The sequence below is a fragment of the Thamnophis sirtalis genome, unplaced genomic scaffold, assembly GCF_051295495.1.
Source record: "Thamnophis sirtalis isolate CommonGarterSnake01/CBP01778 unplaced genomic scaffold, rThaSir2_p1.2 scaffold_10, whole genome shotgun sequence".
Taxonomy (NCBI): Eukaryota; Metazoa; Chordata; class Lepidosauria; order Squamata; family Natricidae; genus Thamnophis; species Thamnophis sirtalis.
Window position 1 is genome coordinate 6,182,457 of NW_028261390.1, and position 25,781 is coordinate 6,208,237.

Genomic DNA, 25,781 nt, shown 5'->3' on the forward strand with positions numbered 1-25,781 from the left:
ATCTATATAAAAATGTGGTGTGTGTGTGTGTGTGTGTGTGTGTGTGTTCCAGCATAACTCTGGAACACCTCGAGCAATTTCAACCAAACTTAGTACACAGATGACTTACTCTCTGGAAACAAATACTGTGGGGGTAAGAAACCCCTAAAACCCCTTGGGGCATGTGTTCTGTTAAGATACAGCCTGTTGTGCCTTAAAATGACTTCCACTGTCCTGCCATAAAATGGCTTCTACTGTACAGCGCAGTGGAGTTGCCATGGTAACAGATTCACAGTACACAAGGGGCTCTCTCTGGTAAGGGGGGAAATTCAACATTATAAATTACGTTTGGTCTGGACATTTTCCCCCTGCAAAAAAAAATATCAACTAGTGCTAAATAAAATCCTGGAAAGTTGTGATTTATTGTCAAGCTCTAGTATAAAACTGTGAATAACTCCATTTATCTTTTAATTAAATCAACGTTAATTAACTCCTCTTTTACAGTATTGACCAAACTCAGAAAAGTAGGTTGAATGAAATAGTTTTCAGATTGCAGATTTTTTTTTAAAAAAATCCTGCCTTTATGATGTAAGCTGCCCATAGTTGCTTCAAAGCAAAGTATAATTTAATAAAGATAGTTTTAGAAATAATTCAAGGCAATAAACATACCTCTCCTTCCTTCTCCTGTTTCCCCACAACAAAAACCCTGTAATGCAGTGGGTCTCAACCTTCCTAATGCCGCGACCCTTTAATACAGTTCCTCATGTTGTGGTGACCCCCAACTACAAAATTATTTTATGTTTTCCATATTTTTTCAAAAATATGTGTTTTCCGATAGTCTTAGGCAACCCTTGAGAAATGGTTGTTTGACCCCCCAAAGGGGTCCTGACCCACAGGTTGAGAACCACTGCTGTAATGTGAGTTGGGCTGAGAAAGAGGGATTAGGCCTAAATCACCAAGCGGGCTTTCATGGCGACACTCGAACTCACAACCTCCTGATGATTAACCCAAAGTTATTGAACAACTTTCATGCATAAAACAGGAACTAGAACTCCCAGTCTCCTTAACTACCACAAACAATCTGGCTCTCTTATAATAAACCAGCTGATAACCCGGCGTTGCTTGGGTATTGATTTAACCTAATTCTGTATTAGGTAGGAAAAACAATGAATATAATGTCAAATCAATTCCCCTTACCAGAGGGAACCCCCTTGTGGAGTACTGTGAAGCCGTTACCATGGCAACTCCACTATGCTGTACAGTAGAAGCCATTTTAAGGCACAACAGGCTATATCTTAACAGAACTTGAATCCAAAATGCACATTATCACTGTCAAAAGTACTGTAATTTGACACTATAGATATAATTCATTCCTTTTCATTTCAGTGGCTCAAACATTCCAGATTTACACTGGAACACACACACACACACACACACACCGCGAGGAGTGTTAGGGCTGTCTTTTCCCCACAGTATTTTTTTCCAGAGAGTTTCATAGTTATGTTGGAACACACACACACACACACACACACACAAACACACGGATATATACGAAGAACACAAAATGTGTGGTTTTCTTCTCAAAATATTCTGGATAAATCAGATGTTTTTTTAGGTTATTTGCCAAGTTCACTTCATTTTTCTTCATATTTGCCATAGGAGGGTTTTTAATTTAGAAATTAAGCAGCCAACGAATTTGTTGTTAAAATCCTTCCTTCTGATGTTCTCAATGGTAAGGAAGACATCAGGGAATAAGGTCGACAAAAGTACTGCTAAATGTGATTAACCAATGCATCTTATGCAATATTTATTTCTTTGACCAGTGGAAACTGTTAGAACCGTTCTCTGCTCTTTCTCCAGATCATAAAATTAAAACAGATAAGTGCTATCATATAATTGCCTTGCCGTTTGTTTATTGATGCTGCCATGATTCTTTTTTCAGAAGCCATGCAGAAGCTGCTGTTACATCAAGGCATAGGAAAGGAGTTATTTTAAACCATGTTTTGCATATATAGAAAACCCACTGCATAGATTTATTCTTAGCTAGCAGGAGTGCAGCATTCCTGGATTTTTATGAATTTAGGATAACGTGCAAGTCTTACCAGGAGATGAATCTGGACTAATGCTAAGAGTCTCTCATATGTTGAGCTTTGCAATACTGCTACTGCCTACAAATTTTGTGAATGTATGTATTTATATATGTGTGTGTTTGTGTGTATGTATATGTATATATATATGTGTGTGTTTATGTGTGTGTGTGATATTTTTGTGCTGATAAATAAATAAAGGGAGACTAGTATAGATCTATTTCAAGCTATTTAGCTCTCATCAGCTAGCCATATCCTTACTGGGATTCAAACCTGGGCTATATTACATCTTAGGCAAACGTCTTAGCCATTAAGCCACAGCTTAATGAGCTGATGAGAGCTAAATAGCTTGAAATAGATCTATACTAGGCTCCCTTTATTTATTTATCAGCACAAAAATATAACACAAATATAACAAAGGCAACAATAAAAATATTGGGTTTCTGTCGTGATGGACTCTTGTGACGAGTCGATTGACATCTAATGGAAGCAATTAGCTTCCTCCCATAATTGGGGCATACCAGGGGTTGTGACACTATATATATATATATATATATATATATATATATATATATATATATATATATATATATATATATATATATATATATGATAAATAAATAAAGGGAGACTAGTATAGATCTATTTCAAGCTATTTAGCTCTCATCAGCTAGCCATACCCTTACTGGGAATCGAACCTGTGTATACACACACACACACGAGAACACACACACACACACACGTACATATACATACACACACACACACACACACACACACATACATATCTACAGAAAATTTGTAAGACTTGTAAGTTATACCTCTGTTACATAGTTTCTAAATTCTATAATGCAAATTATTCCAGTTGATGAAATCTAGAAAAAAAAAAATAGGGATAAGACCAGCCGGTTCTATCCAGTTCGGGCAAACCGGTAGCAGTGGGAAGCTCCTGTTTTTGACGCTCTGCGCATGCGGGCGCTCGCATTTGCGAACCGGTAGCAAAAGGAAGTTGATTTCACCCTTGGATAAGATCTCTAACGCAGTGTTTCTCAACCTTGGCAACTTGAAGATGTCGGGACTTCATCTCCCAGAATTCCCCAGCCAGCATTCGCTGGCTGGGGAATTCTGGGAGTTGAAGTCCCGACATCTTCAAGTTGCCAAGGTTGAGAAACACTGCTCTAACGGATCGTTTGAAAATTCTGAGGGATTTCTTCATTTCCTTAAACAGAACAATTACAATCATTTAAGATATAAAACAACACCCATGCTGTGAAAGCAAAAAAATGTTGGATAACAAGCATACTTTATTTTTTAAACATGATTGTCTCTTCTGTTTTTTTGCAAATAAACAATTCTGCTGGCAATTTTTTTTTTTACGGGGGCCCTTGCCGTATGTAATTGCAAGTCTAATTAAGCTAAATCAATAGGAAACTGAGAAAATAAAATTTCAAGAGGAGGCCCTCCCTCCCCAGGCATTCTTTCTTAGGCAATTTAAATAATTCAAATAAAAGTAGTGATGTGTTGCCATATGCTACGCCCACAAGAACTATCTTTAACATCTTCCTGGGAATATAGCAGGGTAGATTTTTGTTACTATGCAGCAATGTGTTCTTTAAAAAAAAAAAACACTGCCAATTTGAAGATTCGGTCTCAAATTTCCAATGAAATATTCAGGACTGTCTAACAATCCAGAATCGTATGGAGCACATAACCCTAATACTGGTGTACATCCACAGCCAGACCAACTCCAGGGATCATGCAGAGAAGAAATATATGCCATATGGCGTGATTTGTCTTAAAAAGACTCGATTCCTGTCCCCCCCCACCTTCCTATAACCACAAAAACTCTGGAAAACGGGATTAGCAACTCAGCTTTTTTTCTCTGTTATTTCAGGAAGTTTAATTTCCAGCAGAAATTGCCACAGCAGAAATTAATTTAAACACCTGAATTTAAAACAAAAACAAGAAAGAATTGCATGCTTGCCTCTCCTGCTTGTTAAGAGCCCAAAATAAAATAAGCCGCATTCCTCATTCTTAACTCCAGATTTATTTGTGGATTACATTTCCATTGTCAGTCCCAAAACGTCAAAACGTTTCTCATAATTTCAAGAGACTTAAGGGCATGGCGGAAGTGCTACAAATTCGGGGCGGTTCGCCTGAACCAGTAGTAAAAATACTACCGGTTTGCCCGAACCGGTAGTTGAAAAATGTTTTAAAAGAGGGGAAAATTCTGACGATGAGCGAAATTCTGTGCGATTGTTGGAACTTTATTGTTTAAATTTTTTTTAGCATTTTTAAAATAACAGTTCAGAAATTTTAAAAACGCTTTTAAAAAAAGCTTTAAAAATTGGCCACGCCTACCCAGTCACATGATACACACAACCCTAAGCCACACCCACAGAATTGGAAGAGAAAAATTCTGAATTTCACCACTGCTTAAGGGGCCAAAAGGAAGGGCCTAGATAGCCATTTTGCTGGGGGGTGGGTGGGTTTATCGGGAGGGTAAATAGCAGCATAGCAGCCTTAGGCTACAAGCTCCACCCATTTTCAACATGGCTGCCACTTTACCCCAGGCGGATAAGGGGCGGGACTTAGTTCACCTGGCTAGGTGGTTCCTTTCATCTGCTTGATCTTGGCGTGTTTCTCTAGTATGGACCCTTGCTGGGTTTGAGCAAGCCAAAATAAAACAATGTTTGTCAGATGATACATCTTTTCTATCCTGCTCTCACACAGAGAGTTGGTCTCTGACGGAAAGCCTCTTGAAGAGACTAGAAGCACTTGAAATGTGGATTTGCAGGCGGCTGTTGCGTAAACGTTGGGTTGACAAAATCAGAAATGAGGATGTGATAAGCCGCCTGGGAAAGCCAAGGGAAATAATCAAAACCATTAAAAGGAGAAAGTAAGAATATTTCGGACATGGGATACGACACCCGGGAAAATGCAGCACCCTTCACTTAATCCTCCAGGGAAAGATTGAAGGCAAATGAGGTCCAGGTAGAAGAAGATCATGGCTTCCAAATCTAAGGGACTGGCTGGGACAAATCTCAGCAGTACTTTTTCGCGCGGCTATTGCTAAAAATAGGATCGCCAACGTCCAATGACGGATATGGCACAAGAAGAAGAAAATAAAACAATAGGGAAAGAATACTAGTCCACAGCACAGAGCGAAGGCTTTGGCATGCCCTTCCCTGTCTGAGAACAACAGTTTTAAAAACAATTGATCTGCACAATGCAGAGTATAGTCTGGCTGTGTTTTATGGCACAATATTAAAAACGGGAATCAATATACACTACAGGTAGTCCTCGACTTACAACAGGTCATTTAGTAGCCGTTCCAAGTTACAACGGCATGGGGGAAAAGTGAGTTAGGACCGTTTTTCACACGGTCCTTTTGAACGACCGCTGCAGCATTCCCCCATGGGCATGTGGTTCAAATTCAGATGCTTGGTTGGCAAGGGGCTCCTACTTATGACGGTCGCAATGTGCGGGGGGTCATGCGATCCCTTTTTGCGACCGTCTGACAAGCAAAGACAAGCGAGAAGCCAGATTCACTTAACAACTGTGTTACTAACTTAACCATTGTGGCTTGTGCTCCGAGGAGCTGCCCGCGCACCTCTGCCGCTGGTTTTTCTGCTTTCTGGCACCGCTAGAGCCTTGGCTCTGCTCGTGGAACCCCTCCAATGAGGAGGGCCAAGTGGACAATGGTGCAGGCGCTCCACGGCGTTTGGGAAGCCACGGTTCACTGCTCAACCCAGCGGGGAGCAGCGGAGCGCTCTGGTGCCTGGCAGAGTTTCCGCAGCAAGGCTCACCTTCTGGGCAGAGATCCAGCACCACCCTCGCTTGCCGGGAATCTGATTCATGCCCCGCGGCGCTTGGGGAAGCCGCGGCTCGCCGCTCGACCCTATGAGGAGCAGCGGAGCGTTCTGGTGCCGCTGGTGCCTTCGCGGCAGGGCTTGCCTTTGGAAGGCTTGTGCCCTCTGTCTGCTGCTTGCCTGGCAGATTTCTTTTCTGAGTGATGCTTGTCTCACTCGGAGACCTGGGCAGCTTGCTACCCCCAGGGGGGCTTTTGGCAATTCTTTCGCAGCTCATGGAGTTTCCGGCTCGCATGCGGCTGCTGCGGTAGGGAGACAAATGAATTTTTTCGCTTTCTTTAAATTTCTTCGAATTTATCGGAGATCCAGGATGGTAAACCATCCAGTTGAGGGACTGAGTCGATAACTGGGCGGTGCCCGGTGGACCAGGAGTGTATCCCAAGAGCTTATCTGACTCAGTCCAATCAACGAGAGGATCAGATCAACCCATCCTGGATACTCCTCCCCCTGACTATGGAGAAAAGAATGTGGAGACTCTAGAAAGAGTGCAGAGAAGAGCAACAAAGAGGATTAGGGGACCGGAGGCTAAAACATATGAAGGACGGTTGCAGGAATTGGGTATGTCTAGTTTAATGAAAAGAAGGACCAGGGGAGACATGATGGCAGTGTTCCAATATCTCAGGGGCTGCCCCAAAGAAGAGGGTGTCAAACTAATTCTCCAAAGCACCTGAAGGTAGAACAAGAAGCAATGGGTGGAAATTGATCAAGGAGAGAAGCAACTTAGAACTAAGGAGAAATTTCCTGACAATCAGAACAATTAATCAGTGGGACAACTTGCTTCCAGAAGTTGTGAATGCTCCAACGCTGGAAGTTTTTAAGAAGATGTTGCATAACCATTTGTCTGAAGTGGTGTAGGGTTTCCTGCCTAAGCAGGGGGTTGGACTAGAAGACCTCCAAGGTCACTTCCAACTCTGTTATTATATTATATTATAGTTCAGTTCTCACAACTAGTCACAATAGCAACAGATCATCAGAGTTCAACACTATCTCCATGGTCACCTTACCATCAGTTTTCATTAAATTAGTCTTCTTCAATAAAGCGCTATATGAATTGTTGAGCCTTGAAGTCCTTCAGGATATCCCTTTACCCTTTAAGTGGTAATTCATTTAACTAATGTCTTTTATCACAATTACAATGTCTCCACTCCTCTAGAGATTTTGTTTCTGCTTTTGAACCAGAAAACCAAATGGGAAAAAAATATATCTGTAGGCGGTACATATGTATGCGCTAGTCATGACTATTTTGGCATAAAACCTTCTCCAAATTAATACAGACAACTTTTCAACTTTTGGAACTGATACCAATGCTGGGCAGTAGTTAGAAAAAATCAATTTAATAAATAAGGATAACCCTGTGTATTTATTATTCCATAGGCTTAATAAAATTCATAATTTATTATGACGTGCAGTGCCATTTTGGGAGTAAACCCATACTTAATAGATGCTGCTTCCTCAAAAGTTAACATCAAGAGAATTTAGTAGGGATTGTTATTTATTGTTCAAGAATTATTCACAAGTTCAAGGCAACATATATTACTCCTCACAACTCTGTAAGGGATGCAACAGTCTTTAATAAATGTACTCCCAGCATTTCTCACAGGTCAATAATGGAAGTGGGGACGTCATTTTTATGAGCACAGTTGTAAATTTTCTGTCCAGAGAGGTAAAAACAAAATCACCCTCAAATACAATGTTTGCCGCACGGTGCATTTCCTCTAGATATTCTAGAAAGACTCAGGGAGCTGCTAAGAACCATACCGCCGCCTTTCTAAATTTAGATACGTATTTTTATTAAGGATTTTCTTTTTTAGATGGAAAACCTGCTTTTCGCTACAGCCGGAATATTTTTTGTCAAAGATCATTAAGAAAAACAGCACAAGGACAGGACAACCACACAGGGCCAGCCTGTAAAAAGAGGAAGAGGAAGGCCATCTCCATATCACAGCCCCAACTGGGTTAAACTGTCAATCTGGATCTCAAAAGGCAAAAAAAACCCCAAACAATACACACACACACACACACACACACACACAAAATGTTTCTAAATTGGGCATCTCCTCCATTTGAAAAGGAAAAAAACAAAAATAACCACCAGCGTGTCTGAAAAGACCCTTGCAAAGAAAGGATGATTGATTACAGGACCCCTGCATTCCCTTGACAAGGGTGGGAGGGAGATGTCATCCCATTTTATGGCTGCAAAGAGAAGACCCCTGGGGAGCCACCCAGCTGCTGCCGAGTGGAGCTGGGGAAGGGGGGACAGAGGGAAGCAAAGACATAAGGGGTGGTGGTACTGAAAACCCCCATTATCCTGCCCCAATTTAACCGCAGGGAATTCATTTATTTAGATTTATCGGCTACCCGACTCCAGTTGACACAAGACACTTTAACACACACACACACCACATTCACATACCCTGCCCTATAGATCACCCCCACACCACCCTAAGGATAACAGAAGATCACCTCTAGGGCACCCCCAACAAGGACGATCTTCTCACACCCACCCACCCAAATTTTACTGGACTGGCTTGCTAGGAAAGAAAAAAAACTTTAAACTTTTTCAAAGCACATATTGGGAGGGGAGGCAACTCATCCATCCCCCAACCCTCTTTCCCCACGTAGGGGTCTCTGAATCCCCTCCCACTCAGGAAAGCCCCCTCCACAATATCCTACCCTCTCAATGGTGGTCCATTCACTGGGGAGGGGAGAAAAAGGCCAGCCAAAGGGACCCCACTTCCTTCTTCTCCCCCCACCCCAAATAAATAATACATGTTTTATAAAAAGCACTTTTCCCCCTCCAGGAGCTGAACAGGAAGAAGCGACTGGCCTTCAAAGGAAGGAAGGAAGGAAGGAAGGAAGGAAGGAAGGAAGGAAGGAAGGAAGGAAGGAAGGAAGGAAGGAAGGGAGGGAAATTTAGAAAAAGAAGAAATGAAGAAAAAGAGAGAAAAGGGGAAATGTAGAGAAGGAAGTTAAGAAGGAAGAGAAAGAAATTTAGAGAAAGAAGAAATGAAGGAAAGGAAGAGAGAAAAGGGGAAATTTAGAGAAAGAAGGAAGGAAAAGAAATTTAGAGAAGGAAGGAAGAGAAAAACATTTAGAGAAAGAAAGAAGAAATGAAGGAAAGAAAAAGAGAGAAAAGGGGAAATTTAGAGAAAGGAAGGAAGGAAAAGAAATTTAGAGAAGGAAGGAAGAGAAAAACATTTAGAAAAAGAAAGAAGAAATGAAGGAAAGAAAAAGAGAGAAAAGGGGAAATTTAGAGAAAGAAGGAAGAAATGAAGGAAAGGAAGAGAGAAAAGGGGAAATTTAGAGAAAGAAGGAAGGAAAAGAAATTTAGAGAAGGAAGGTAGGAAGGAAGAGAAAAACATTTAGAGAAAGAAAGAAGAAATGAAGGAAAGAAAAAGAGAAAAAAGGGGAAATTTAGAGAAAGAAGGAAGAAATGAAGGAAAGGAAGAGAGAAAAGGGGAAATTTAGAGAAAGAAGGAAGGAAAAGAAATTTAGAGAAGGAAGGAAGGAAGGGAAAACCATTTAGAGAAAGAAAGGAGAAATGAAGGAAAGAAAAAGAGAAAAGGGGAAATTTAGAGAAAGAAGGAAGGAAAAGAAATTTAGAAAGAAAGGAAGGAAGGAAGAGAAAAACATTTAGAGAAAGAAAGAAGAAATGAAGGAAAGAAAAAGAGAGAAAAGGAGAAATTTAGAGAAAGAAGGAAGCGGAGGGAGGACGGGGCCGAGGCAACCCAGAGAAGCCAGCCGGGGGGAGAAAGAGCCACAAACGGGCCGAGAAGAGCCTCGCCGGCGGCCCCACCGAGCTCTCCGGCCGGTTCTTCCCAGAAACCCTCCCGCCTTCCTCGGCCACGGGAGGGGAGAGGCTCGTCGGGCTGCCTTCCACCCGAGGCCGAGGCCCGGCCAGGCTGGTGGTTGTTCCCCGCCGGCGAGGCCGAGGGAGCCGGAGGCGATTCCGTCGCCGGACGCGTCTCGGGCACTTACAACAAGAAGCTCATGATGGCGGCGGCGGAGCAAGAGCGGCTGCCTCAGCGCGGCTCCCAATGGCAGGCGGCCGCGGCGGGCGAAAGAGGAGGAGGAGGAGGAGGAAGAGGAGGCGGAGGAGGGAAGGCGGGCGGGCCTCCGCCGTCCGGAGCCGCCTCTGCTGGCCGCGCCTCCCCTGGCAGGGCTGGGGCCCGCCAGCTCCCGCCCTAACCAGGCAGGCAAGGGTGGGCACGATGGGAGTTGTAGTTCGAGGCGCCTGGAGGACTGTTTGCCTGCCTTGCGGCCGATGGAAGATCCCCCTCCCCCCCTTTTTTTTAGTTTCTCTGCGCCTCCATCACCTCTCAGGCCTTCCTGGCTGCAGGTGCTATTCAACAGGTGTCTGCCTGCCAGCCAGCCATCTCTCTCTCTCTCTCTCTCCTATCCTTATCTATCTACTTATCTATTTACATCTGTCTATCATCTATCATACCTCCCTCTCTCTCATTATCGACCATCTACCTATTTACCTCTGTCTGTTTATCTATCTATCTATCTATCTATCTATCTATCTATCTATCTATCTATCTATCTATCTATCTATCTATCTATCCATCCATCCATCCATCCATCCATCCATCCATTCATCCATCCATCCATGTATCCATCCATCTTACCATGATCTACCTATCTATCAACCTCTAACATCCATCTATAATCTCTATCTTTTTATCTATTCATCCAGCCATCTCTATCTGTCTGTCATATCTCTCTCCATCCTCTCTCTCTCCTATCCTTATCTATCTACTTATCTATTTACATCTGTCTATCATCTATCATACCTCCCTCTCTCTCTCTCATTATTGACCATCTACCTATTTACCTCTGTCTGTTTATCTATCTATCCATCCATCCATCCATGTATCCATCTATCTTACCATGATCTACCTACCTATCAACCTCTAACATCCATCTATAATATCTATCTTTTTATCTATTCATCCAGCCATCATTGTTTGTCTGTCTGTCTGTCTGTCTGTCTGTCTATCTATCTATCTATCTATCATCTGTCTCTCTTCTATCATTATCTACTTATCTATTTACATCGGTCTATCATATCTCCCTCTCTCCATCTCTCATTATCGATCATCTACCTATTTGTCTCTATTATCTATCCATCCATCCATCCTTCCATCCTTCCATCCATCCAACTATGAATCTATCTATCTTATCATTATCTACCTACCTATCAAACTCTAACATTCATCTATCATCTCTATCTTTTTATCTATTCATCCATCTGTCCAACATTATCTATCATCCATCCATCCATCCATCCCTTATTTATCATTATCTACCCATCAACCTCTACCATCCATCTATCATTTCTATCTTTTTATCTATTCATCCATCCATCATTATCTAACATCTATCACTATCTATCATCTGTCCACCTACTTACCTACCTACCTCTATCATTTATCTATGTATCATCTCTATCATTATCGACCATCAATCTATTTACCTTTGTCTATTATCTATCCTACTTACCTACCTCCAACATTCATCTATTATCTATCATCTGTCTTTCTCTATCATCATCATCTACCATATACCTATCAACCTGTCTGTCTTATCTATATCTGTCGTCATCTGCCTTTATTTTTATAAACTAAATAAATATACATATATTTTTATAAATAAATACGGTGAACGTACATTGTACTCCTTCCTATTTTTGTCCTCACAACAACCCTGCGAGGTGGGCTGGGATGAGAGAGAGAGGGACTGGGCCAAAGTCCCCCAGCTGGCTCTCAGGGCATGCCTAAAGTGGGACTAGAACTGTTTCTTGGTGATTGGCCTAGAGCAGTGTTTCTCAACCATGGCGACTTGAAGTCCTGTGGACTTCAACTCCCAGAATTCCCAAGCCAGCTGGCTGGGGGATTCTGGGAGTTGAAGTCCACAGGACTTCAAGTCGCCAAGGTTGAGAAACACTGGCCTAGAGTCACCCCGCTGGCTTTCATGGTGCCTTAATCATTAGACCAACTTTGCAACACCTAGAAGAATTGTTCAGGTGGTTTGCGTGATTGTTGTTGCCAGTGTGATAAATGTTCTTTGGACTTTGTATTTGGGTTTTACCTCTATAAGCTGCCTGAAGTCATGAGTCAAGCAGCCATATAAATCTTCTTAATAAATCAATAAATAATAAACTAAACATTATGACCTTTGAAGAGGTCATTGTTTTTTATGTAGTCATGTCCACAGCAATCCCCAGTGACATGCACATGTTGTAATTTCACTATGTACGTTGAGTACACAGCATTTGTGTGATAATACCATGTTTCATCATTGGCCTCCCACTGTATGGGTCCAACTCATCTCATAGTGTTGTGGGGAAAATAGGAGGAAGGCATGTTGGATATGTTTGCTGCAGTGGTGGGTTTCAAAAATTTTTAGAACCTCTTCTGTGGGTGTGGCCTGCTTTGTGGGAGTGGCTTGCCAGCCATGTGACTGGGTGGGAGTGGCTTGCCAGCCATGTGACTGGGTGGGCGTAGCCAATTTGTAAAATGTGGTGAAACTCACTTAACAACGCTCTTGCTTAGCAACCAAAATGTTGGCTCAGAAACTCTGGCATTTGAAGCATGCAAGTCTTAAAGCTGTCAAGTTACAAGACCCTTGCACTCCTAACCCTTTAGAAAAAAAACCACAGGGATGTTCAAACTTGGCAACGTTAAGACTTGTGGACTTCAACACCCAGAATTCCTCCTCCAGTCATTGTTGGCTCAGGAACTCTGGCATTGAAATGTGCAAGTCTTAAAGCTGTCAGGTTACAAGACCGTTGCACCCCTAACCCTTTAGGAAAAAAAAAACCGCCAGGGGTGTTCAAACTTGACAGCTTTAAGACTTGTGGACTTCAACTCCCAGAATTCCTCCTCTCGCTCTTCATCTTGATAATGTGTGGACAGGCGGGGGGAGGGAGCTGGAACCGGTTCTAAACGGCACTGTAGATTTGTGGAACCTCTTCTATAGAAGAGGTTAGAACTGGCAGGAACCCACCCCTGGTTTGCTGCCTCAAATTATTTGTAAAAATAATAAAGGTGAGATACAAGGAAATAAATCATAATCCTCATGGTCAGATGGTTTGTGCAATGCATTCCAACCCATGGTTGGCTTGCTTTAGATGTTCTTCATGGCCAACCCAAGGGGGGGGGGGTTCGTTGTGGACAACCACAGGTGATGCTCTCTTGCCACTGCTAAGAAACCAGAACCAATGGTCCACTGCCCTTCCTCAGACTCATGTGCTGGGAAGGCAGAGTTAAACATGTCATAAGTTTAGAGCAGGAGTCCCCAAACATGGCCACTTTAAGACTGGTGGACTTCAACTCCCAGAATTCTCCAGTGGAGAATTCTGGGAGTTGAAGTCCACCAGTCTTAAAGTGGCCAAGTTTGAAGACCTCTGGTCTGGAGTCTTTATTGGGGAAGGCTTCAAGGCCTTCTACGTCACACCTTCCAAGAGATCTGACCGAGTCGGTTTTTTTTTTTAGGTCCGCGGCCATTGATGCTTCCCGCGCAGGCGCACGGACCAGCCACTCGAGCCCACGTGCCAGAGGAGGGCGGGTACTCCGCATCGTACCGCGCCTGCGCAACCCTTCGTCTCTTTTTCTCTCTCTCTCTCTCTCTCCCTCTTCCCCCCCCCTCGGCGGAAGGCCCCGGCGCGTGCGCGTTGCGCCGGAAGGCCTACCTCGGCCCGGCGGCTGGTTGCCACGACGTCGACGAAGCCTCGCTCTCCCATGGCCGGGACTCGCTGGGTGCTGGGCGCGCTGCTCCGCGGCTGCGGCTGTCATTACAGCGCCTGCCGCCACACCGGCGCCGCGGCTTGCCTGCCGCCGCCGCTGCGGCCTACCTCTTCGTCGCCGGCTTCCGGCGCTTTCGGCCTTTGCGGCCGCCGACGCCTCCTGCTCTTGCTCGGGGCAGCCACGCAGAGCCGCGGGGTCGCCAGCACGGCCGGGCCGGTGCCCGGCTTCGGCACTTGGCGGGGGTCTTTGCTCACCCCGCCTCTCGCGGGCCGATGCTACAGCCAGGTAGGCCTCGGAGGGGGAGGGGGGGCAAACCGTCTCTCTTCCCCCCCTCCCCCTCTTTTGCAACACCCTACACCACGTTGGTGCCTTGGACTACAAAGCCCCTCATCCTCGGGCCTCCAGCAGACCGCCGATCCGGGTTGAAGGTCATGGGGGACGTTTCTCACCTTATCTTCGCCTATTGGTTCGGATTCTTCCTCTTTCCCCTCTTTTGTAAAAGGAAAAAGGCTGGCAACACGCTGTGTCCCTTTGGGGGGGCGGTTTTGCTCTTCAGTTGCTTGTTTCAGTTTCTTTGGACGTTTCGTTACCAGAGGATGTAACATCATCAGCTGGATTATCTTGTCCTGTCCCTCCTTACCTTATAAATATCCATTTTCTTGTCCTATTCTCTCTCTCTCTCTCTCTCTCTCTCTCTCTCTCTCTCTCTCTCTCTCTCTCTCTCTCTCTCTCTCCCTCCCTCCCTCCCTCCCTCCCTCCCTCCCTCCCTCCCTCCCTCCCTCCCTATCTATCTATCTATCTATCTATCTATCTATCTATCTATCTATCTATCTATCTATCTATCTATCTACATTTCTTATCCTATTCTACTTACCTTATAAATGTCTATTTTCTTGTCCTATTCTCCCCTTCCCATGTATGTATGTATGTATGTATGTATGTATATACACACATATATACATACATACACACACATACATATATGCATACATGCATACATGTATATATTCTTGTCCTATTCTACTTACCTTATAAATGTCTATTTTCTTGTCCTATTCTCTCCTTCCCATGTATGTATGTATGTATGTATGTATATATATATATATACACACACATATACATACATACACACACACATACATATATGCATACATGCATATATGTATATATTCTTGTCCTATTCTACTTACCTTATAAATGACTATTTGCTTGTCCTATTCTCCTTATAAATGTCTATTTTCTTGTCCTATTCTTCCCTTCCCTTATAAATGTCCATTTTCTTGTCCTATTCTACTTACTTTATAAATGACTATTTGCTTGTTCTATTCTACTTACCTTATAAATATCCATTTGCTTGTCCTATTCTACTTACCTTAGAAATGTCTATTTTCTTGTCCTATTCTCCTTCATTTATAAATATCTCATTGCCCTATTTGCCTTACCTTATAAATATCCATTTTCTTGTCCTATTCTACTTACCGTATAAATATTATATTGTCCTATTTATCTTACCTTATAAATGACTATTTTCTTGTCCTCCTTACCTTATAAATATCCATTTTCTTATTTTCCTTATCTCGTAAATGGCTATTTTTTTCCTATTCTCCTTACTTTATACATGACTTCTGTCCTATTCTTACCCCCTTATAAATATCCATTTTCTTGTCCTATTCTCCTCCTCCTCCTCTTCTTCTTCTTCTTCTTCTGCCATATCCATCATCAGACATCGGCAATCCTATTTTTATCCACAGCTACATGAAAAAGTGCTGCTGAGTTTTTATCTATTCTTACCACCTTATAAATGATCATTTTCTTGTCCTGTTTTTACTTTATAAATGTCCATTTTCTTCTCCTATTCTCCTTATTTGATAAATGTCTATTTTCTTGTGTTGTTCTTATTTGATAAATGCCTAATTTATAAACTGAAGAGGATTGGGATAAGAAAATCCGCTGGTGATGTTACCTAGTCTGATAAGGAAACGTTCAGAAACTGCATTGAAACAAGCTTGCAGAGCTAACCCCTGCCAAAATTTAAAACTCCAGCTTCCTATTATTTCAACATATGTATCCTTGTTCCAAGAAGCACGTGGCCCCTGGCATGGCTGAGCGGATCCCTTTTGTCCTTGAGCTGATTCTGCTAGGGGTGGGGGTGGGGGGGAATTAGGACCTCTGGGGAATTAGCAATCTCTTTGCATAATAATTTGAGAGTGCCAAAAAAAAAAAGCCCCAACCCTTCCCAGCCCCACTTCTTGAAATGCTTCTGGAAATCCTGGCAGCTTTCTACTTCTCCCTCCAGCTTTGAGGATTTTTTTCAGGCTTGTAGCACTTTCTTTGCCCCCCCCCCTCCCCCAGCCGACTTAGGCAACTTGTGGCAGAGTGGGTAACTCAAATGCCCCTGAGGCCTTCAGAAAACCTGTTGCCGTAGCTTAAAACAGAACTATGGAGTTCCGGGACCTGCCTCTGGTTTCTCTCTCTGGGTCATCTTGGCGGGTGACAATCTAGTATTTCTGAATACTGTTGATTTGTGTACACCCACATACACACGAATATATATATATTGTGACGAGCCGAAGGACAGGGAATGGAAATAGTGATCTTCCTCCCATATTTGGGCATACCGGGGGTTGTAAAAGAAATCTAATATATATATATGTGTGTGTGTGTGTGTGTGTTTTATTTGTGCTGATAAATAAATAAAGGGAGACTAGTATAGATCTCCCTTTATTTATTTATCAGCACAAATTTAAAAAAACAAAAATATAACAAAGGCAACAGTAAAAATATTGGGTTTCTTCCGTGATGGACTCTTGTGACGAGCCGATTGACAGATGATGGAAGCAGTTAGCTTCCTCCCATAATGTGGGCTTACCGGGTATGTTATGTATGTGTGTGTGTGTGTTGTATGTGTGTTGTACACAAATCAACAGTATATATATATATACAGTATATATACAGTATATATACAGTATATATATATATATATATATATATATATATATATATATATATATATATATACTGTATATATACTGTATATATACTGTATATATACTGTATATATATATATACTGTTGATTTGTGTACACCCACATACATACACACACACACACACACACAAAAACATACATACATACATATATATATAGTGTCACAACCCCTGGTAAGCCCCAATTATGGGAGGAAGCTAACTGCTTCCATCATCTGTCAATCGGCTCGTCACAATATATATATACCAATGGTGGGTTCTGGATCCCGGTATATATATATATACTGTATATATACTTTAAATATATATATATATATATTTAAAGTCACAACCCCTGGTATGCCCAAGTATGGGAGGAAGGTCACACTTCCACTCTCTGTCATTAGGCTCGTCACAAGATATATATTATATATATATAATATATAATATATATAATTAGATATATAATATATATATATATATATTAACGAACACTTATTATATTATATTAACACTTCATTACTTTTCGGCTTCTGAAGCTTCCAAAGGAACTGTTACGATCCTGCCAGTTCCCAAAATACAGTTACAAGATATATTAACGAACACTTATTATATTATATTAACACTTCATTACTTTTCGGCTTCTGAAGCTTCCAAAGGAACTGTTACGATCCTGCCAGTTCCCAAAATACAGTTACAAGATATATTAACGAACACTTATTATATTATATTAACACTTCATTACTTTTCGGCTTCTGAAGCTTCCAAAGGAACTGTTACGATCCTGCCAGTTCCCAAAATACAGTTACAAGATTTAAAAAAAAAATTCCTGTCTCTCTTTTCAGGATCCCGAGTCATCTTATCAAGAGGGATATCACTTTCCCCCAGAATACGAACTTTCTGTGGAAGAAGCAGAAGGACAGAGGGAAGTGCATCTGATTCGGGCCCAAGGCCTGCCGTACGACTGCACTGAGGAAGATGTTCTCAACTTTTTTTCAGGTGACTTCATTGTCTTAATTAACCCAGTGGGCAGCCACTGAAGGCCACCCCCTCTTGGGCATAAAACATACTGTGTTACGCTTCGGGTACATTTTGCGACGTTCAGGGTATATCAATCGCAGCTGATAGCAATAGCACTGAGACTTATATACAGCTTTGCAGCCTTCTCTAAGTGGTTTACAGAGTCAGCCTATGGCCCCCAACAATTTTGGCTCCTCATTTTACCCACCTAGGAAGGATGGAGGGCTGAGTGACAACCTTCAGATTTGAACTGCCAAAGTGCAGGCAGCTGGCAGTCAGCAGAAATAGCCTGCAGTACTGCAGTCTAACCACTGCGCCACAGCAGCTCGTCTGATGACCGTTTTGGGGCTGGCCATGGAAAGTTAAGCAGCATTGGACCTGATCAGTACTTGGAAGGGGACCACCAGGGAATCCCTGGGTTATTGTCAGGTGTAAGCAACCAGATCCACTCATGTCCAAGGACCAAGTCAGGTCCTTTATTATGTTCTGCCTATCTTACAGGTTTCTCCAGGCTCTTCCCTTGGGGAACAATCAGATAAGGTTTAATGGAACTTCAGAGGGATCTATGCAAGGACTCAAGGCTATTTCCCTACTTGACTCCTCCTCACTGTCTGTCTGGGAGTTTCCCAACAATTATAGAGTAACTACAGCTGAAGAAGGCAGCACCTTGGAAAAAAACCAAGGCTACAGCCAAGATTAAAGGGACCTGTTATTAAAAGAAACTACAGTTGCAAGCAGAGAGGGACAATATATAGAAAGTATTTTGCAGCTCTAGCGATGGTTGAATTTGTGGCTGTTCCAGGAGACCAAAAATAATCACCTAAAATAAATGTATTAGCGTGTTTATGCTAGACTCATACCTACTTTTTAAAGGGAAAAATAGCATGTTTTGACTAAAATTATACTACAATGTTTATTTATATTCCATCTTTGTTATTTTTATAAATAACTCAAGGCAGTTACTATTGCAACACACCTTCTCATTGAACTCATTGTCTCCTGGAAATTGGCCCAAAGTCATCCAGCTGACATTCATGAGTAGGATTAGAACTTGGAGTCTTTTGGTATCTACCCCTGGTGCCTTAACCACTTGACCAGGGGTCGGCAACCTGCAGCTCTGGAGCCGCTTGTGGCTCTTTCATCCCTCTTCTGCGGCTCCCTGTCACCGGTCGGCTCCCCAATTGATAGGGCTTTTGGTTAGGACAGGTAGAAGAAAAAGGATGCCGCTCTAGGAGGAGACTCTATGGTGGGGGGACCAGACTTCCAGTCGGCAGAGGAAAAAGGACGCTGTGCTAGGAGGAGACTCTATGGCAGTGTTTCTCAACCTTGGCAACATTAAGTCCTGTGGACTTCAACTCCCAAAATACCCCAGACAGCACAGCTGGCTGGGGAATTCTGGAAGTTGAAGTCCACAGGACTTAAGTCACCAAGGTTGAGAAACACTGCTCTATGGTGTAGGGGGGAACCGGACTTCTGATCAGCGGAGGAAAAAGGATGCCGTGCTAGGAGACTCTGTGAGGGTGGGGGAAAACCAGACTTCTGGTTAGCTCCAGAATTGAACAGGGGGCTTCCGGTTAGGGCATTTGTGGCTCTTTGCCGACCCCTGCACTAGACCAAACTGGCTCTTGAGATATTTACGAGATTACAGAAGTTTTGAAGCTAGGGCTGGGGAATACCAAACGCAAAATGTCCAAATATATTCCAGTTTATGCATCTCTGGTGGGAGGGGGGGGTGTGAGGGGGCAAGAAAGGTGTCTTGTGTCTCGTCATCAATAAATTTGCTAACTTTCTAGGGAGCAAGATCCGAAACGGGGTGGAAGGCATCCATTTCCTCCTGTACCGCGATGGCAAGCGCAGAGGAGATGCGATAGTTGAGCTTGAATCGGAGCACGACGTGATGAATGCCTTGAACAAACACCGGAAATACTTGGGCCAGCGTTATGTGGAAGGTAGTTCTTTTCGAAACGATCCCCAAACCCTTTGCCTATCCATTTCTAAATAAATTCAGCAATTTTCTTTTCCTTTTCTCTTTTTTTTTGGACTTCTCCTCCCAACAGTTTTTGAAATACGTAATAAGGACGTTGATACCCTGATGAGGAGCCTGAAGTTCCGTTCAGCGCCCGTAAACAACGACGGGGTGGTACGACTGCGAGGCTTGCCCTACCGTTGCACGGAAGTAGATGTAACTGAGTTCTTTTCAGGTGACGTGGCCCGGAGCCTCAATTCCCTCTTGTCTGTCTGTGCATGTGTGCGCATTGGATCATAGAGTTGTCTTTGGATGATTTAAGAGGTGAAATTCAGCAGGTTGTGACAGGTTCTGGAGAACTGGTAGTGGAAATTTTGAGTAGTTCGGAGAACTGGCAAATACCATCTCTGGCTGGACCCAGAGTGGGGTGGGAATGGAGATTTTGCAGTATCCTTCCTCTGCCACACCCACCAAGCCACGCCCACTAAGCCAAACCACGCCCACCAAGCTACACCCACAGAACTGGTAGTAAAATTGTTTGAATTTGAATCCATCTTGCACTACATCCAAAAAAGAGGTGGGTTGCGTGGGGGGAAGAAACATGGAATTTGTATAAAGGTATACCTTTAAAAGAAAAACTAGCAATATGGAAAGTAATTTTTAATGCCACTGATATTAAATGGGGTTTACTAAAAGCCGGAAATACACCACGTAAAATAGAGAATGGAAGGCAGATAAAGAGAGGGAAAGGAGACAGGAGAGAGGGAAGTAGAAGGGAAGGAAAGAGTAACAGAGTGGGAAGGTGTGGAAAGAGAGGAGAGGGAGAGAGCAAGGACAGTAGAGAAGAAAGAGGGAGCAGAGGGAAGAAAGGAGGTAGGGAGGAGGAGAGAGGGAGAGGAGAAGAGTTGAAGATGAAATAGACAATAATATAGTGTATGGAAAGCAGAAGAGCAAATACAAATTGAAGAGGCTTCATGGCAAGAGAAATTGATATATTATTGAATATTCAAAAAATGTTGGTTGAAATGTAATGGTATACGTTGGATTATAGTATATGCATGTTAAAAAATAAAAAACTTTTGGCAAAAAAAAATAATACTGAATTTCACCACTGGTCTGCACATTTCATTTCTCTTACCCAGAAATTGCAAGACACGTTTTCGGAGTACCAGGGCGATTCTGTTGACCAGTTGCAAAATGTCTTCTCTTTCAGGTTTGACCGTGCAGGACATAGTATTTGTCTTTGACCACGACGGGAGGAGGAAAACGGGAGAGGCGTTTGTGCAGTTCGCCACACCGGAAATGGCTAATAAAGCTTTGTTGAAGCATAAGGAAGAAATTGGAAACCGGTAGGAAAATCATGGAAATGGGCAGAGGGGAGGGGGGGGGGGGCGACTTTTAAGAGGGAATGAATGCTTGCCCACGAGGCAAATGGTTTTTGGTTTTATTTTTAATGGGAGTTGGCTCTAGGGCGGGCAGTGTGTTTTTAGGATTGTGTGCATGTGTGTGTTTGTGCTGCATACTAAAAATTTGGATGTTTGAACTGCGCTTTTGTATATTTTAAAAAAAGCTGCTTTGATAATAATCGTGGCCTAACCCTTTCTCTTCAAAAACCTTTCCAGCTACATAGAAATATTCCCGAGCCAGAAAAGTGCCATTCGAACACATAACGACTTTTTCCGATATAAGAAGATGATGGCGTCTACGGTGCCAAAACCATGTTCTGAAAACATTTTTGAAGAGAGCAAGTTGAGTGAGGTCTCGAAGCCCAGTCCGGTGTATGAAAATGAAACTAGAAGTGGTGAGCCTGTGGCACAGTTTCTTTTTCAAGTCCGCTTCCCAGAATCATTTTTTTTTTTAAAAAAAAGGACGGCGGGAAAAAGATCCAGTGGTCCATCAAGCCTGCCCTTTTGGGGGTGGGTGGGTTTCATTTTATTTCTTTGCTTATTTATGGTTCATCGCACAGTCAGACAGATGTTCAGACTTGGGCCGTTTTTGTCCACCTATCAAACATTTCCTGAAGATCTGGGATAGGCAGATGTGGAGGTTTGATGGTGTTAGAGGTATCATCACAGACTGTGAGCTATTCTTAGTAAAGCTGCCTTTTGCAATTGACTGATGGTGAATGTGTCAATGCCAGTGGGATGCTCCACTTGTTTTGGGATTGCACCCAAGGCACCTGTTACTATTTCTTTTCTTTTGCCACAGTAGCAATAGCAATAGCCATAGCAGTTAGACTTATATACCGCTTCATAGGGCTTTCAGCCCTCTCTAAGCGGTTTACAGAGTCAGCATATCGCCCCCCACAGTCTGGGTCCTCATTTCACCCACCTCGGAAGGATGGAAGGCTGAGTCAACCTTGAGCCGGTGAAATTAGAACCACTGAACTGCAGATAACAATCAGCTGAAGTGGCCTGCAGTACTGCACTCTAGCCACTGCGCCACCTCGGCTCTTTACTTCTGTTTGCAGGTCTTTATATTTTGTTATCATATCCAATTCTTTCTCTTCTATCCAGACTTTTTGGTCTTCCTTACTGATAATTGAGTTCTGCTTGAATTCCGAAGTCCCGGGACATTTTAGTGTCTTCATTTCCTGTGTTGTCCTCTGTTTTAATTTTTGTCGGATGATAGACATGTGTTTATCCCAAACGTGTTTAAACTCAGTTACTGATAATGAGCCCACTACTTTGCCTGGAAGTTGGTTCCAAGTTTTCACTGCTCTTTTCTATGAAGTCATGTTTTAGGTTAGGTTTGGGTTTATTGGACTTATATGCCGCCCTTCTCCCAAAGGACTCAGGGCGGCGTACAACACAACGAATGGCACCCAAATATAATTTGCGAATATTTGTTCTGCTTTTCTTGGTTCCACAGAGGCTTATAACCAAGTATTTGAAAAGCCTCCGGAGGCGGCTGAATCGGGAAGCTTCTCCGCCCCTTACTTTGTCCACCTGAGAGGAATGCCTTTTCAAGCCACAGCGCAAGATATCATCCAGGTATGTTGGGGGAGGGGAGGGGGTAAGGCTGTTTCAAACATCCTTGAGCTACTGTGGGTGGAAGAAGGCCTGGCTTCAGTTGCAGTGTCCTGGGGGTCACAGAGGAGATATTCAGCAGGTTCTGACCAGTTCTGGAGAACCGGTAGTGAAAATTTTGGGTAATTTGGAGAACCGGTAAATACCACCTCTGGCTGGCCCCGCCCCCATCTATTCTCTGCCTCCCGAGTCCCAGCTGATCGGGAGGAAATGGGGATTTTGCAGTAACCTTCCTCTGGAGTGGGGTGAGAATGGAGATTTTACAGTATCCTTCCCCTGCCACACCCACCAAGCCACGTCCACAGAACCAGTAGTAAAAAAAATTCAGTTGCACCACTGGATCATATCATCCCCTTTTGCAACCTTCCGACAAGCAAAGTCAACGCGGAAGCCCAGATTCACTTTATAACCGTGATACTGACTTAACAACTGCAGTGATTCCCTTAACAACTGCAGCAAGAAAGGTCGTAAAGTGGGTCAATTAACAACTCTCGCTTAGCGATGGAAATGTTGGGCTCAGCTGTGATCGTAACTCAAGGACTATCAGTCTCCGTATTAAACATAGAAGTATGTGGCATGTGCATCAGCTTCTATTTCATCTTCTCTTCTAAAGTGCTGACATTTAATAATCAGATCAATCCTCGAATCTGACTTATCAACCTCCTGGTTTTTGTTCTCTTTTTTCTTTCCTTTTCAGTTTTTTGCTCCCTTGAAGCCCGTGAGGATCACAATGGAATATAATTCATGTGGCCATGCAACCGGAGAAGCAGATGTACACTTTGAAACGCACACAGACGCAGTTGCGGCCATGGCCAAGAACAACTTTAAAGTCCGTAAGTACCTTTTGTGATTCCCCCCGCCCCCCTACAGGTTTATGTGGTTCGAAAAACAATCGTGGGCAGTGCTGTTGACTTTTGAATAAGCCAACGTCACAGGAAGATGGATTTCCTAAAGGCAGGTGGTCGTCATAACACACGGCTGGCAGAGATTGCTTCAGGGTCAAAATTTGGACGCTTGGCAATGATATGCGTTTATGGCAGTTGTGGGGTTTCTGTAGTCAGGTGATCACCTGGCAAGCAGAGTCAACAGAGAAGCCAAGATTCACTTAATGTATGTTGCATGTTGGCTTGAGTAAATCCTCTCTTGCTGCAGCCTTACAAAATGCTCCTGATTCTTTGTGCCGCCTGACGTTTAATCTTCCTTTATTTTGCAGAGCATAGTTATATTGAATTGTTTCTGAATTCATCACCAAGCAGAAAATAGAGCGGCCTACAATAGGGGTATAATTCCCAAAGTTTAGGTGAGTTCATTGGCAAATTTGTGGCAAAGGGATATGCGTGGCTTGTTGAGGGATGTCTGCATTTGGAGGCAGTTGGGGTTTTTGTCAAATCTGCCCATTCGGATATCTTTTGGAGGAGCCAAAGGCAGAGGGCTCTGTTATCGGAGGCAGAGAGGGGGCCAGGGCCGTATGCCAGTTATCAGCTGCCTTCAGAGTCAGACATCAGTGAGGCAGAGGAACAGCTGGAGCCTGTTCCCAGTGTGCGCATGCGCAGAGTTGCCAGATGAAGGGAACAGCTAAGGAATAAGGGTCGACTTGGGAGTTAAGGCCACAGGTGGACGGTGAATGGCCCCTCCCAGAGGAAATAAAAGAGGAGCAAAAGGGGAGTGGAGTTTGCAGGAGACAATTTGCTTAATTGGTTCGTGACTCTCTGAGACTCCTGGCCAAGTTCTGCAGATATCAGCCCGGCAGCTCTCCAAGCCAGATAAGGTCTGTGACTGTAAATCCTCCCTTGAAAGACTTTGCTGGATGTGAATGAGCAGAATTCACAGTAATTTAATAAAAGGGTTTTTTGTTGGGAAGGAGATTGCTTCATGCTCTTGGGAAGCCTCGGTCAGAACAATTTTGGCCTTAATGGTCGTAAGTCAAGGCCTACCTATACTTCTTTTATCAATTCGCTCAAAGAACAGGAAAGATACACCAAGCAATCCATCTGTACTTCAGAATCCTCAAAGATTGCTTGATAACTCCTTTATGAATGTCATTTGACTGGCATCCTTGACTTCTCTGTTTATTTCCTTGGTTCTTCCTTGGTTCCTCTCTGTTTATTTGTTTCTGTTCTCTTTCTCAACAGATAAGCTAAGATGCTTTTCATCTCTGCACGTTCCTAGAGCTGGACTATTATCCCCGTCGCCCCGAATTGCCATTCAAAGAAACTCCAGCGGCTGTGTCTGAAAATCCTTACAAAACGGTTGTGCAGGCTCTTGTTTTACGTAAACCAACATTAAAGTTGAACTCTACTTAAGTTTTTGCTACAGTACATTTCCTGGTTGGTTGGGAACCCGGCGGAGAGGCTCCGAAGCAGCTTTTGGGTTGTCCATTCTGACCATCCCAGATGGAAACCGCCTTTCCTTTCAGAACATCTGGCTCACAAAGCCAGCTCAATCATTAAGTAGTGAGTGGGTCCTGTCCTCCTCCAGCAGAGAGAGAGAGAGAGGGAGGGAGGGATTGCGGGAAATGGTGGCTGTGTACCTGCTCAGCCATGGTACTTCTGAGGATATGAATAATGTTTGTGTGAAACTTAGTATGAGAGCTTTGAGATAGGAGGAGGAAACTTGGAGGAAATGCTGACTAGATACCATATGAATGCAACTATACTACAGGTGTCAAACGTGCCATGCCACATTACCGTCATGTGATGTTTTGCGACGTTTTTCCCATTCGCAGAGCTGGGGTGGGTGTGGCCTGTGCGTGACGCCTCTGGTCCACGGGCCGCCAGTTTGACACCCCTGAACTGTACGCATGAAAGAATGTGCTTATGAAAATATCTTATATCAGGGGATGTCCAGCCATTAAGACCTGTGGACTTCGGCTCCCAGAATTCCCTTGCCAGTCATGATGTTTGGGGAATTCTGGGAGTTGGAAGTCCATATTTTGAAAGTTACCAAAGTTGGACATCCGTTCTATGTTGTAATAGGGTTAAGAAGCTGATTTATAGACTTATGCTTTTGTAGGCAAGTTTGGCATCTTAGAATCCTAATAAAACACTACTCCTCTTGAAAAGATTTGAATATTCCTGGGCAATAGGAATACTTCCTTTCCCGTCCTTGAACT

The 25,781-nt window shown here is 43.3% G+C and overlaps 2 protein-coding genes across 2 annotated transcripts in view; one reads left to right on the top strand and one right to left on the bottom strand.

The window, feature by feature from the left end:
* Nucleotides 1-10,045, bottom strand: part of MOB1B (MOB kinase activator 1B) — a 37,150-nt gene extending 27,105 nt beyond the window's left edge. The window contains exon 1 of the mRNA XM_087723962.1: nucleotides 9,917-10,045. Coding sequence (XP_087580088.1) covers nucleotides 9,917-9,930 — 14 coding nt within the window. The 5' untranslated portion in view covers nucleotides 9,931-10,045. The remainder of the gene's footprint in view (nucleotides 1-9,916) is intronic.
* A 3,562-nt stretch (nucleotides 10,046-13,607) lies between these two features.
* On the top strand, nucleotides 13,608-24,972 carry GRSF1 (G-rich RNA sequence binding factor 1). Its single transcript, XM_087723963.1, has 10 exons — nucleotides 13,608-13,974; nucleotides 17,500-17,653; nucleotides 19,468-19,623; nucleotides 19,732-19,875; nucleotides 20,854-20,989; nucleotides 21,263-21,441; nucleotides 22,512-22,633; nucleotides 23,367-23,502; nucleotides 23,883-23,969; nucleotides 24,802-24,972. The coding sequence occupies exons 1-9, from the start codon at nucleotides 13,684-13,686 to the stop codon at nucleotides 23,930-23,932; spliced, it is 1,368 nt and encodes a 455-aa protein (XP_087580089.1). The 5' UTR covers nucleotides 13,608-13,683; the 3' UTR covers nucleotides 23,933-23,969; nucleotides 24,802-24,972.
* The last annotated feature ends 809 nt before the right edge of the window (nucleotides 24,973-25,781 follow it).